Source organism: Rhinolophus ferrumequinum, chromosome 10 (assembly GCF_004115265.2).
Source record: "Rhinolophus ferrumequinum isolate MPI-CBG mRhiFer1 chromosome 10, mRhiFer1_v1.p, whole genome shotgun sequence".
NCBI classification, from domain to species: domain Eukaryota; kingdom Metazoa; phylum Chordata; class Mammalia; order Chiroptera; family Rhinolophidae; genus Rhinolophus; species Rhinolophus ferrumequinum.
The window spans coordinates 42,534,483-42,548,864 of NC_046293.1; the positions used below are offsets into that span (position 1 = coordinate 42,534,483).

Sequence of the window (14,382 nt, forward strand, 5' to 3'; positions counted from 1 at the left end):
TCAACTATAATTGATAATTTAAAAAAGGCAGGGGAGGTGAAGGGGAATAAGAGGTCCAAATTTCCAGGTATAAAACAAGTAAGTCACAGGAATGTAATATACAGATGGGGAATATAGTCAATAATATTGTGATAGCATAATATGGATAGCATAACATGGTCAGATGGTTGCTGGACTTATCATGGTGATCCCTTCTTTAGGTATATAAATGCTGAATAACTATGTTGTACCCCTGAAACTAATATAATATTGTATGTTAGCTAAAAAATTTTTAAATTTTTAAAAAATTTAAAAATTTTTAAAAATAAGTGACAGGAGGATAAGAGTAGAGATACAGGCATGAAGGCACATACCAAGAAGTTCAAAGACATTCATAGAGCAAGGGGTTTCTAGCTTTTTCTCCCATCTTTCCCACATCCTCCTGGTTCTCAGGCCAAGAAAAAGGCGAGACTATGTGGCTGACTTGGAATAATGGCTCAGCTAATGACATGCCTTTTTAACTAAGAAGCTGAGCCTTTTCACTTTCTGACCAATCTCTCAGAAGGCTCTTTGACTGCTCAGTACATCAAGTTCATTCAATAAACCTCTCACCTCAGGTTCTTAAAGGGCCAAACTTCAGGGTATGCTCCAATTAAAATAACTTTTATCATTGAGAGAACCACAGAAGGAAAGTGCTGTAAGGACCTCTGGAAATATTACCCTAAGTAATATTTTGTAAAAATCAGACAGCTGAGATGGAACTTCAGGTCTTTTGACTCCAATATTTTAAAGAATTATGTTCCTTCTGGTGAAACTTCTAGAAATTTTATAACCAGCCTATAGTAGAGACCAAGCATGTATATAATCCTTTGGATTTAGATGTCAAATTATTGATTTAAAACCATTATATGTCCTCAAAACATAAATGAAAAAATAGGAGTACTTACATCTTCATCTCTCCAGACTGCCATTTGATAACCTAACTCAGGGTTTGCAAGTTGATATCATAGATGTTTTTTGTTAGGTCCATAATTTAGGGATGTAAGTTTGTTCTTGATGAACACAAAGGGTGTTTTAGTGATTGTCGCTTTGTTTTATCAGCATCCCCACTTTCTTTTAAATCTTCTGGTGCAGAATTATAATGTAAATTGCATGTTGCATTTACCCATCTCTAAATTATAGAATATGCCTTTTACTATTTTTGAAAGTGATGAACTAGTAAAACAATTTTGTTAATTTTAAGTAGATTGAGTTTTTTATCTTTTTAAAAAGTTTTGCTAGGTGTTTTATTTAGTGTTTCCTATCAGAATTATCTTGTAGAAATTTTAAGAGTTATCAAACTGGTTGTTCTCTGTCAAAATTGCTGAATCAGTGTTATAATTTCTATTAACTTATTTTGTAGGGTGAGGAAGATCATGCTTCTAAAAGTCAACTCGGGACAAAGAGAACAACATCCAGTAAAAATAAACTAAGTAGTAAATAGTAAAAGAAAAAATATTATAAAGAAGTTACATTGTTGACACAAAAGGAGCTATTTTTAAGCCAACCCAAAGCATATTCCTTCCTCATTCTTCCTCCTAATTTGTAAGGTCAATGATATCAATCTCTTTGCCTAATGGCAAATCCTATCTGTATGAAATCAGCTTATCTAAATACATTAGGAATGCCCAGCAGGCCTGTTTCATGAAAATTAAATTACTGAATAATTTTGTGATGAGAAAATCATGATGTCACAGCCACTATTACTTTAAAACTAAATGAACAAATCTTTAGGTCAGTCTGCTTTTGCCCTTTCCATGGTAAGACCTCAGTGGTCATTTTTCGGTTAGATTTTGGTCCTGGGGCATCACCAAAGCCCAGCAAGTAAGAGCAATGGCAAATGATGGGGTTAGGGGTGTTTTGATAAAATCTGAAGTTAGCAACAGCACCAGCCTTAATGCGGTTTGAAGATGTTTCCTCTAAAACCGTTCAAAATTCAGTGATAGGACTCGGAACTATTATGTCTTTAGATAAAATTCTTAGTACAAATATTATGTTTGGAGACTTCTGTTAATTATATGTTAGCATATTTTATTTAATTACAAATATTTCTAGACAGTAAAATAGTTGCTGGGAGGTCACAGCAATTTAAAGAAAAATAATTTTGACACATTTACCCTACTCTTTATTGGAAAAACACTTCTATTTGGTGGATCTTTACTCTGGTTGTGAAACTGGAATTCTGAGTTGTGAACATTGCTAGGCTGACCATCATGAAAAGAGTGTTAAACAGAGCTCAAGCTTGCATTATTGGTTCTTTCATTTTCCCCTTCGTATTTTCAAAGGCAGCCCTTTCTGGCACGCTCATGTACGCTCCTGTTGTACCAAGACTTCCTCATCAAAGGGAAGGGGTATCTTATGAAAAGATCTAATGGAGAAAAGCCTTTCAGACAAAAAAAAATGTCAGTATGTTTATAAAATGTGCTTATTAATTCTTAAAAGTTCCACGTCTTTCATCTCAGCACTTCCCTATATTTTGTGGAATGAAAGGCTTTGCCTATTGTTAAGTAACTTTCAGGTATCAGCAGAACAAATGAAGGAATATTTGGTGGAAAGGTGGAGTGAGGGGCACAGCAATAGTGAATAATTGTCTCTGGAATTTTTCATTGCACAGCCCCTAACAGAAACTCAATAAAAAATTAGGTAGTTATGACAAATATTTTCATAATGGTAACAAGCTCTGATCTAGTTGTGTAGTCTTAGATATTACTCAAACCCTTCAATCTTGGTTTCACCATTTATGTAATAAAGAGACAAGATTAGGTAGTTTCTAATCTTACACGTAGAAATAATATCACATATGTTTCTGATAATTATCGTCAGCCATACAAAGGATAGATTTGTAACTGCGATGGTTTCATTCTTAGCTATCTACCCCCACTAGGTTTCAGCACACTGCTATTTAGATGAGAAGGACATATCTTTCATATACACTGGTCAGTTCAAAGAAAAATAACTGATGTTTGACAAGAAGGAAAGAATATTGATCTTATTTATTTTTGTTATTTTGTATGGATGAAGATAAATAAAAAATCTGTAGGTTAATAAACTGTACTGGTATAATTATTTAAGATCAGTAAAGGAAATAATCAGACTCCAGGTCATTATACATAAAATTTACAGAGCAAGAGTTACCCTTTTAAAGATTTTAATACATACTTAAAAATGGACAATTTAGTATTACATCATTATATAACATTTATACTGTAAGATATGTGGATGTATATACTTTTCTTTTCAGTAAAATAGTTTCATGCTTATAAAAGTCAACTTGGGACAAAGAGACAACATACAGTAAAAATAAACTAAGTAGTAAATAGTAAAAGTAAGAAAAAATATTATAAAGAAGTTACATTGTTGACACACAAAAAAATAAATAAATACACTTTTCTATTATTTGAAGGCAATTCACAATCATTTCCAGGAATTCTGTGAGAATTTAAGGCCATTTGTTCTAAAGAAATGCTTTAATTTGGACACATCACAAAACTGTAATTCTTGTAAAAACTGTACATGCAAAAACTCTTTACAATTAAGGACAGGCAGATTAGCATATAGGAGGGGGTTATTTCACAAATGGATTGTGCACTAAGTCACTGGGAATTCACAAAAAAACTCCGGGATGTGCACCCTGTGTGGCAACATGGAAAGGTGATAAGGAATCCAAGAGAGCCAGTATCCCTTTGAATTAAAATATCTAGACAAGGTATAATGGAATCAAAAGTTTAAAACTTCTGCTACGTGGTTGATAGTTAAATATTCTGGGTTTTAGCCTTTCTAAATAGCATAATGGAAAGATGCTACTTTTTACACAAAGCATTTTCTGTGCACTTACAGTTCACAATGTTTTGACTTTTTCAAAAATTTCTATTTGGCATTACAAAACACAAAGTGACTGTAGTCTAAATTTAGAACCCAAACTCCATGAAAAATGCATGTTCTTACAGGATACACATCTGCTAAGCTTAAACTACGATACTTGGCCAACAAGGCAGAGGAACTAAGCAGATGAAAATTCATAAGACAATTCGCATACTGAGAAATACAAAAGTATTTTTCCTTTCCCTTGTTTGTAATTGTATTTGTCCAGACAGCCATCCAAAGAGATATTGCTCTTGTGATTATAGCTATTGTAATTTGAAGACAAAGGATTCAATATTCAAAACTCTTATTCTTAAGAACAGTTATAAAAGTATTGAAATTTAAAAAGTAGTAACATGTAAACATTGATACAGAGAGACTGCTTTCTTATACACAAAGCAGTCGAGGACAGTATTTGAGTTAAAAACATAGTTTGTGCTTTTTCCCAACAATAAAATGAAAATTAGCCGTTTTTGTCCAAAAAAAAAAAAAAAGTAAAGATTCAGAGAAGACACCCATATTTTGCTTCAAGCATTCAGACAATTTTTCTGTTGCTCATGCAACAATCATATTTACAGTTTTGGTTTAGGAAGAGAATTAATTTTGGATCCAGAAAGCATGTTAACCAGTACTGCTGAAACCAAACGGAGAAAAGTTTCTCATTCCCTGGTTCATGACTGAGCACCAGGAGCAAAGCTTGACTCAGCAGTTGTAACTGACGTGCACTTAACATTAACATTTCAGAGCACAATCATATCTGAGTCTGTAGCACGTGTGTAGGCGGGGTGTACGGGGGAGGCGCAGGCGATGGCTTGATTCCTCGGGCCCTCATGTAGGAGAGAAACTGCTCTGGGATCTCAGCTAGGACATCTTTAGCCAGTCTAGCCATGCTCAGTATGTGGTTTCCGCTTCTGTCAATATAATCTCTGAAGGGCACGAACTAAAACAGAGGTGAACAAATTTCACAGACTTTAGTATGCTATTTAGTAGACACAAGAATTAGCACATGTAAATGGTTATAGCAGTATCAGAGAAACCTGGAGTCATGGGTGACATGAATAATAATTACTGGGCATTTTAAAGATACATGATTCGTGACAAACAGCTATAACAGTGACCAAACTTTCTAATATGAACTTTATCTAAAAAGGGATGTAACTGTTTTTAACTCCATAACTCATGTCTCCTGGTCCTGATAGGCCCACCACATTGCCACATGTGTTGGCAGTTTTGAGTTCTCCACCTAGGCTAACTCCTAACAGGATGCAGCATTGAACATTTTCAGGGCTCAGTTTCCTGTCAAATGGAGTTAGCACATATCTAATTCAGGTTTCAATCCAGAAATATTACCCAATGCAGGGTGAGAAAAACAGTGTATGTTGTTAAAGATTCCCAAATACATGTATTTTTAATGATTACTACAACATCAAACCATATGGACATATGAAATTCACACAGCTCATATTAGTGGGAATCTAAAATATTCAGTACATTAAATCTTGCCCCAGTGTTGATACTGAAATACCATCATTCTTATTTTTACACCGTATAAAAATTATTGCTCTATCTTTATACAAGTAATTATGTGAGAGCCCTTATCAGCTCAACACCAAATACTCTGGCAATGGTTTGCCTGATTCCCTTCTCATTTATAATGATCGCTTAAGTTAATAAACACAGTGTTGTTTGAGGACATTAGTTCAATTGCCCCTTAGAGATATGATGATTTTTAAAGCAACTTGGAAATTGGAACTGTTAATGAATGTTGTGATAGTTTGAGAACACAGTAATTTTAGGTCTTAAAGAAAAGGCACAAGGAAGACATTTTAGGATGTTGAACAATTTCAAAGTATAATGTTTTAAATTTTAAAATAAATCATTATCCCCATACATAGAGAAAGTAAGCACACTCCCACCTCATACAGTAACATAATTATTTTAAATTTATTTTGAAAAACTTACTCTTGATTTAAGCAGTTTCTCAAGATGTGCTTTGAGAAAACAACTGTTATTAAGAAGCAGGCTTCAAAATGGTCAACTGAGTTAAAATGTTATAGGTAAACCGAGTTAAAATGTTAAGAAATAAAAGAGAAGGCATAATATCTTGTATGCTGTGAAAGCAGTCTCTTTTAAGGAAGAGTAGAAAATCACTCCTTTCTTTTTAGAATTAGACATGCTGTAGGCAAAGCAAGACTTTATTTTTACCCTATCTTTCTCAGAAGGAAAACTCAGCACAGCTTTTAGAAAAGTGTTATAGAAAGGTGACAAACTTTTCTCTTACCCCTAGAGGTAGCTAAGTAAGGGTAAGAAAAAACTAACAGAGCAAATGTAATCTTCAGCTGAGAAGAAAACTAGGGGAATGTGAACTTTTATGAAGTCATATTAACAAACTGTGGATAAGACTTGGCATTTTAAATACAAAAATCAACGAGGTTAATATTTATTTTCTCTGTGAAACAATAATTTAAAAAGTGAGAAAATAAGACTTAACATAATAAAGGATTAATGAGAAAAGATGTCTAATTGTAGCAATAATTTATTTCATCCTTATTTTAAAAGGCCTAATATTTTAAAAATTAATACTTAGTAATGTTGGTACAGTTAGTATATATCTAATTATCTTTTAAGCTATTTTTACAAAACAGAATGTATTTTTCAAAATGTGTAGCTAATACCTACATTTCAGGAAAATGACTCCTCTGGCAAATAGTTGGTACTTCTATGGGGAAGAAGGAGATCTCACCTGCCTAGTCATTCCTTTACCTCAGCTTTGCTTTTTTATATTTTTATTTGATTCTTTACCTTTCATCTACACCAGGGACATTAAGCTAATTTACCTTTTGTATCACTTATTCTCACAAACTTTGGAATGAGACTTCCCAGGTTCAGAAGATGGTTTGCTACTTATTTAGCTACAGGATCTTGGAAAAATTACTTTCCACTCTTTGCTTTAGCTTCCTCTTCTATAAAATGAGGATAATAATAATACCTTCTTCATTAGGTTGTGATATTAAGTAAGTTAACATGAAAAGTGCTTAAAACAGCATTCAACTCATAATATGTACTATATATGATAGTTGTTATCACTATTCATCAATTTATAGATTTATATATTCAATATAAATATGAAACTATCTTCTTAATAGTTTCCTTTTTACATTCACATCAAACATTATATACAAAGAACATTCTTATCTATTTATCTCTTTCAACTATAAGTACAATATCAGTATTGGGTAATCTAAAATAATAATTCCCAGACTTTTTATAATTTTAAAACACCTGTTGTTTCACCTTTCCAGCAAATTCTATGAGATATGTTAATTTTTTTATTGAAGTAAGTTAAAACTCATTTTTAAGAACGTTATGATTCTCTGGAATGTCAAAACTAAGAATCAAGATCACTGCTTTCACAATATACACAGTTCTACTCATCTAAAAATAATTTTGTAACTAGTGGGCAAGAAAGAAATATGTATCACATTTAACTTCGGTTTGTTAAGTGGGTGCACAGATACGCCCCTTGAGTATTAAGGAACTTTGCCTTAGGTTACAAATCACTATCATAGCAAGTTACTGTTATCAACAGGAGTACACTTCATCCCACGTGTGTGTTGGAGTTGGAAAAAAAAAATGTTGATAACTTTCTACTCATGAACCTAATTTATCTAAACCTTTTCCAACGGAACATTCATTGATTCAGTCATGTCAGGACATACCCTCCTAAGTGAAAGATGGAAATAACAAGTGATTTTTCATTTCCTTTATCTGTTATTAATGTCAAATCTTAAAGTTTTCAAGAAAAACAAAATGCCCTCTTTCTTCTTAAACTGTTGCTCATATCCTTCTACAGTTTTCCACTCAACCTTTCAGACCACACTGTTTATTGTCCCTTTTAGTCAATCATTTCTGATTACTGTACCTGGGGACCTGCTGTTCAAAATAACGCCCACATACCTGTAAATACAGTTGATCATTGACTATTACCACCAATTAACTTGGACCCTTAAAATGCTCAGGTTAGAGGAATAAATCAATTTTCACCTTGTACTAATTTATCACATTCATGTGATGAATACCAATAAATACATTCTGTTCCACAGAAATATCCTATATCCTTGATACTCTACATCTTTCTTTTAGCATCCATCCACCACAAGGAAAATGTTCCTCATGGCTGCTCTACCAGGCAGCTTCGCCTATTTGTGAAAACAAGTTTAAATCAGTTTGGGCAAATGGGCTTTTAGTTGCGGCTCTGCTCAATTTTACTTGATTTTTCCTACTGTGCAGAGCTCCATTAGTGATTTTCCAGTCTAAGCCTTCAAGGTTATTAGTCACTTTTTAATGGAAAATATGATTTAAATATAATTTTTAAGGAAATGATAGCCTAGCCAGCAGCTGCATGCAACCAAGAGAAATGACATTGTACTGTATACAATGGCCAATTCATAGCACAAGCAAGGAAACAAATAGTATATATATATATATATATATACACGCACACATATAAATATATACATATATATATACATATATATGTGTGTGTGTATATATATACACACACACACATATATGTGTACACACACACACACACACACACACACACACACACGGTGCCAAAACAGTGTATACACATTTTAAGAAAGGAAAAAACTGTATTATTTCTAATACTCAATATACACCAGTAACAAAAGATGAATACAAGTCACGTTTGACTTCTGCAATTACAAGAGGTGCTCAAAGTGGTTACCATCAGCATCCAGACACTTCTGATTACAGTGAACTACTGCTTGAGTAACATTGACCAGACTGTCCACTTGTATTTTTTTGGCACCCTCTGTATATATACACACACATATACATTGATCAAAGAAAATAAGTCATTTAAGTTTTAGAATAACAACCACAGGATCTCATCCTGCTTTCTGTTTATACTATAGTCATATGAGATTGAACCTTGAGGCAATGAATATAATGACACATAAGGCTGACTACAGTGTCATATGTCAAGGGACAGCCACTATAAAATAGTTACATAAAATGCCTTCCCACTGGACTATGCCAAATACTAACTAATCATAATAACGGACACTGATATTAATGTATTTATTGAGCAACCAGAAGTGGGAAGCCTTCTGCTAAGTGATTTAGTATAATAGTTTACAATATTTAATTTTTATAAGCACATTATCCATATTTTGAAATTACAGAAGAGGAAACTGTAACTTAGAGAGTTTACTTAATTTACCCAATATTAGATAGGTATAAGTATCAGAGTCATTATTTGAGCCCAAATTGATCTAACTCTGATACATTAACCATGACAGTAAGATGAAAATGGGAATAGATCATTAGAATTTTCATTAGAATTTTGCCTTTTGGGAGAGTACGTGTGTTATCACAGAAAGAACACAGGTTTTAAAACCAGAGCTCTGTTTGAAAGTTGGGTCTACCAATTTATGACCCAAATAACTTTGCAAAAGTTGTTTAACACCCCATCTTGTGCCTCAGTTTCCTTATTTATAAATTAGTACAAGGAAAAAACTAACCAATATTTTTAGAAAGATGTAAAGTGATATGTGCATAAAGTGAACAAAAAGGGGAAATTAGTTCAAGTGTGCAGAGAGAGGGCTTTGTAAGAGGCTGTATAGTGGGAAATTTCAAAATGTAGGATCTTAATCAGCCCAATGAGGAGGAAAACTATTTGAGTAAAATGACAAGGGAAAATAAAGCAAGAGCAGTGGAACTGTGTGATACAAAGATAGTCCTATTTATCTAGACAAAGTGTGTGTGTGTGTGTGTGTGTGTGTGTGTGTGTGTGTGTGTGTGTGTGTGTGTGTGTAGCTACAGAGGAAGACGGGTCGGTCTTAGAGACTCTTAAATGCTATATTTAGGTTTTGGAATCAAAGTTACACAGAATATTTGTTAAGAATTTTAGAATCTAGCATTTTAAGATTTTTAAGGTTAAACTGGGGCTCCATTTCTTACTGGCTATGTGACCACAAACAAGAGAAATTAAACTTCATTTCTTCTTTTTAAAAATATGGTAGTAAAAGTACCTGTCTCATAAAGTCAATTAAGGACTGACTGAGTGAAGTAATGCTGTTCTCTTAGCCTACCTGCATACTTAATAAGTGATTAAATGTTATTATTATATGAAGAAGTTGGATGGTACTTAAGATTGGACATAATAATGAAAACCCCAGCTACTACCCCCAATTTTCTGCTGGAACTCAGCTACCTACTATTTGCAGGCTTGGGGTTTTGTCCACTTAAGAAACATGGGGTTTCATTTGCCGTGAATTAACTTGATTAGCTTCAACATTTAAGAAATTAAAAGTAGTGAAAAGTTAAAAGAGCCTAAATAGACCCTATTTTCTGATAATATTTTAGCCAGCATTGTTTACAGCATTGATTATGATGGCTTAGATATTTTTCTTATGATGGGAAGACTGACAATGTTATTCTTGGTGTGCCCTCACAACTCCAATATTCTAAATATTAAAGAATATTTCAATAACTCATAAAAAATGTTTTAGTGGATAATTGAAGCTGGAAAACTGCGATGATGGAATGTTTTTAAATCTTATTCAAGACGAGAGAGAGGATGCTAATTTTTCATCAATACATTGAGATATGTAAAGTATTACCTTGCTTACTATTTTTAACCATCAATCACCATTTAGGGACTTCTGCATGAAATTAGAAAAGGGTGTATCAAATCTCCTTAACTAAAAGTAGGCATGTCACTTAACTAAAAGTAAATCAAGATGTCACTGTCATTCAGGAGGCTACTAGTTTTCTGGGGACATTTGAATTTCGTGTTCAGTATATGTAAGATCTCACAGTTCTTTCAGTTCAACTGTATGTAGTAAAATCCCTTCAGTGTTTAGCTATATTCCCAGGTGTCTTTAAAACCTTTGTGCATTCCAGTATCATACTATGGCGGTAGACTGCTCTTAAGGATTCTGACTGTCAAAGAGAGAAACATATAATTATACTAATATACTGATAAATAAAAAAATATTTTCATGTCTGTTACTTCTTCCGAGATGCAAAACATCATGGAGAGAGCAAAGATAAAAGAATTTAGAGTTTACAGGTAATGAAACAAAGGCTCAAAGAAATTTATTGACTTGTTCAAGATCAGAGTGCCAACGACATATTTTCATAGATCTGGATCCTATCTCAATATTTTGTCCAATATACCATATCCACTGAGAGACTAAATATTTCTTTGATCAAGGGAAATGTTATTTTACAAATAAAATAACAACTGCTGGTTGTCATTAATTCAACGTATTAGTCCTCTTAAAGAAAACCTTAATGATGTGAGCAATCTTCAGTCCCTCCTAAAGGAGAAAAGGAATACCAAGTTTCCCGTAAGCATCATTTAGATGATACTATGAGATATGGGGTGGTCTCTGGTAACTTCATAAAAATGCATTACAACAGCAACATAACACATTCTAAAGGACTTCAAATTCATACTTCCCTTTAGTAATTTAATTTTTGGAAACTGAGCTAGACATTATGGAGAGCTTTTAGATAAAGTGTAATTACTTGGATTTATAATTATGCTAATGAGGTTCAGGTGAATATTATATGTTTAATTAGGAAAACAAAACACTATGGGATTCTTATATAGATGACCAAATTACATGTCCCTTTTCTCAGGTGCTTTTAACCTAATCATTCATGTATTTATCTGCTTTTTACTCTACCAAGAACATTAAGTTAAAAACTTTAACTCATATTTAATTGTCTTTAAAAACAGTTTAAAAATGTTTCTAATTTAAAATTTAATTTTGTTGACTGATAAAAAACAATGCTTTTTAATCTTTATCAACATTAATCTTTATATTATCATATTTACAAATTATTTTAGTATATTCTCCCTCAAATTATTTTAATCATTTTTGTTGTATTATACTAAGTTGTATTTCAGGAATGTATATTATATACATTACCTCATTTAATCTTTACAACAATGCCAGAACACTGAAATTTATAATAGAAAGCCTGTCCAGGTTATCACAGTGAGTAATCCAGAATTTGAACGAAACTCTATAGGATTCCAAATTAGATTCTCTTAATGACTGTATTATGCATACATATATAAGTTATTATTTAGGAGTTAATATTGAAATCCATTGTTTGCTCCTCCAAAACTTTTAGATCATGTACTTAAATGGTACTGAAAACTTCTTCCCTTCCCTATATTAAGAAGGTATACTTTACAGCCCTTTCCCTTCTGACATCCTAACAGATATGGAGACTATAAAGTATGCACAAAATTAGTTGAATTAACTCCTTGCTTTCAATTATAAATTTTAAATATATTAATTACTGAATGTTTTCTTTCTATTCACTGCAAGAATAGCAGGCTTTAGTTAAGTATTTTTTTTATTCGAACAGAACTGTGACTCATATATATATCATCATTATTATATATGTCATATATTATCATATTATGTTATTTATATATGATAATATATATAGCTTATATAATTTATACATTTATATATAGTTTTAAGGTCTCTTTTTCCACTTTTTAAACCATCATTTATAGGGGAAACATAAAAACATCTACAGTGTTTGGTTTGTTTCTATTATATTTACCTATTCTGAATATGTATCAGCTGTCTTAAAATACATTTAGTCGTTGTTGAGGACTAAATAATGAATAGGTAAGCATCATTAAAAAGCCTGTTAAGTTTCTAGCCTCTAATTTTACTAAAAATATCAATGACATTTTCTGATCATAATAAAGTAGGTAACAATAAAATAGTAATAAAAATAAACGGATTAACATTTCTGTTTTATTCATGGTGAACCTGAAGTACAGGGGAAATGAATTCGGGTTTATTCTAGGCTCTATGACTTAACATGCATCTCACAGAGAATCAACCAAGTAGGTTAAACAGACCCCAGACTCTCAATTTCACTTTAAGTTGTTTATTTACAAATCAGAATTGACACGGGCTCTTCACAATGAACAAAATACATCATTTTCATTAAATTTCTTACCTGCACAATGTCCCTTTCAGCATATTTTCCTCTGGAAGAAACTCTTACATCATCGCCATCCAACTCAATCATTGCTGGAAAATAAAATAGAATAATTTCTCCAGCGCATTTTAGTCATACAGTAAAACAATGTAGGCAATAAGGAAACCAAGATGTCAGGAGTACCAATACATCCTACGTAAAGGCCGAAAGCTATCGATCCCTTCATTTTCTCACTCATTTCTCCTACAAAATTTGACGGAGCGTAAGTTCTACAAACGAAGAAAGCCAGCCAAGACTTTGTGAAAGATGAGAAGAGCCAATGCAGTGCAAAAGACTTTAGGTACACCTCCCCACCCTAAGCGTTCTCAACCCTGGGTTCGATGCTTACACGACTGTTTGGGCCAGTGCTACTAATGTATTCAATTTTAATTTTTCTTTCTAATTTAATAAACGTGGTGCTAATCATCATAGCATTTCCAATAACAATTTGAACTTTATTCTCATTGAAACTACAGCAAAGCTATTTGTCCATATCGCCCAATTGCTAACTTATCACATAGATTTTAAAACAAAGAGGCATTTGCGAGGCCCATATACTATTTGGATAAAGTATGATTTTTTTTTTTTCCTGAAGTATGATTTTTTTGTTGGTTAAGAAAGCATTTCAACATTACATATATCAGCTGGTATTTGGGAATGCTGCAATCTAATGGGACAGTTCACAGTGCTGCAGTAATGTTATGCTGCAATTAAGAACATTTGCCAGTGTTTATTAGGTTTTCAGTAAGAATTCTCTAAATAATTAATTACATGAGGAATGCTAATTTGTGCTTAAAGTATAATTATATTACTGATAATTCATTTTGTACACACAGGACATTCACTGGACTCCAGAGAGCCACTTGCAGTTATAATGTTTGCCTCAACCCTCTAAAAATATTGCTCAGTCAGAATACAATCCTCACCTTTCCTTGCTGTTTTTCTTCAGTGCTTGGATAATGCATTTGGGTCAAAAATCATTGTTTTAAAATTTCCTTTTCTATACATGTTCATGAGTCAATGTCTGGGCTGAAGCGTGGCTAGTACTCATAATTAATAGAGAGACATCCCTCAACTTGCTTAGATATACCATATATGTCACAACGTAGTAAAATATGTACATGGCCAATAATAAGGTAATTAACTTATTCAAAATACAAAAGGCCTATGTTTTCTCCCCTACTTATTAGGGATGTAAATAAGAGAATTCATCATACTCAAACATTTTCAGTAGTTAATTCCTCTTTCTGGTCTAGGTTTGTTTTCAAAATTTGCACATTGCTTTGAGACATAAATGTACATTGATGATGACACGCCAGCAATAGCAGAAACTTCTCCTTTATTATGTAATTTGCTAACTAAAGAAAATGACAGTTATTCGGGCAATAACGTATTAGCATGAGATCCTATAAAACACCTCCCACTTTTCAGCATGTCCTTTGGATTCAAAGG

The 14,382-nt window shown here is 32.8% G+C and overlaps 1 protein-coding gene across 1 annotated transcript in view; it reads right to left on the minus strand.

Moving 5' to 3' along the window:
• Positions 1–2,980: 2,980 nt before the first annotated feature.
• Positions 2,981–14,382, minus strand: part of CPNE8 (copine 8) — a 177,822-nt gene continuing 166,420 nt past the window's right edge. The window contains exons 19-20 of the mRNA XM_033118275.1: positions 12,910–12,983; positions 2,981–4,819 (exon numbers count right to left, since the gene is read on the minus strand). Coding sequence (XP_032974166.1) covers positions 4,631–4,819; positions 12,910–12,983 — 263 coding nt within the window. The 3' untranslated portion in view covers positions 2,981–4,630. The remainder of the gene's footprint in view (positions 4,820–12,909; positions 12,984–14,382) is intronic.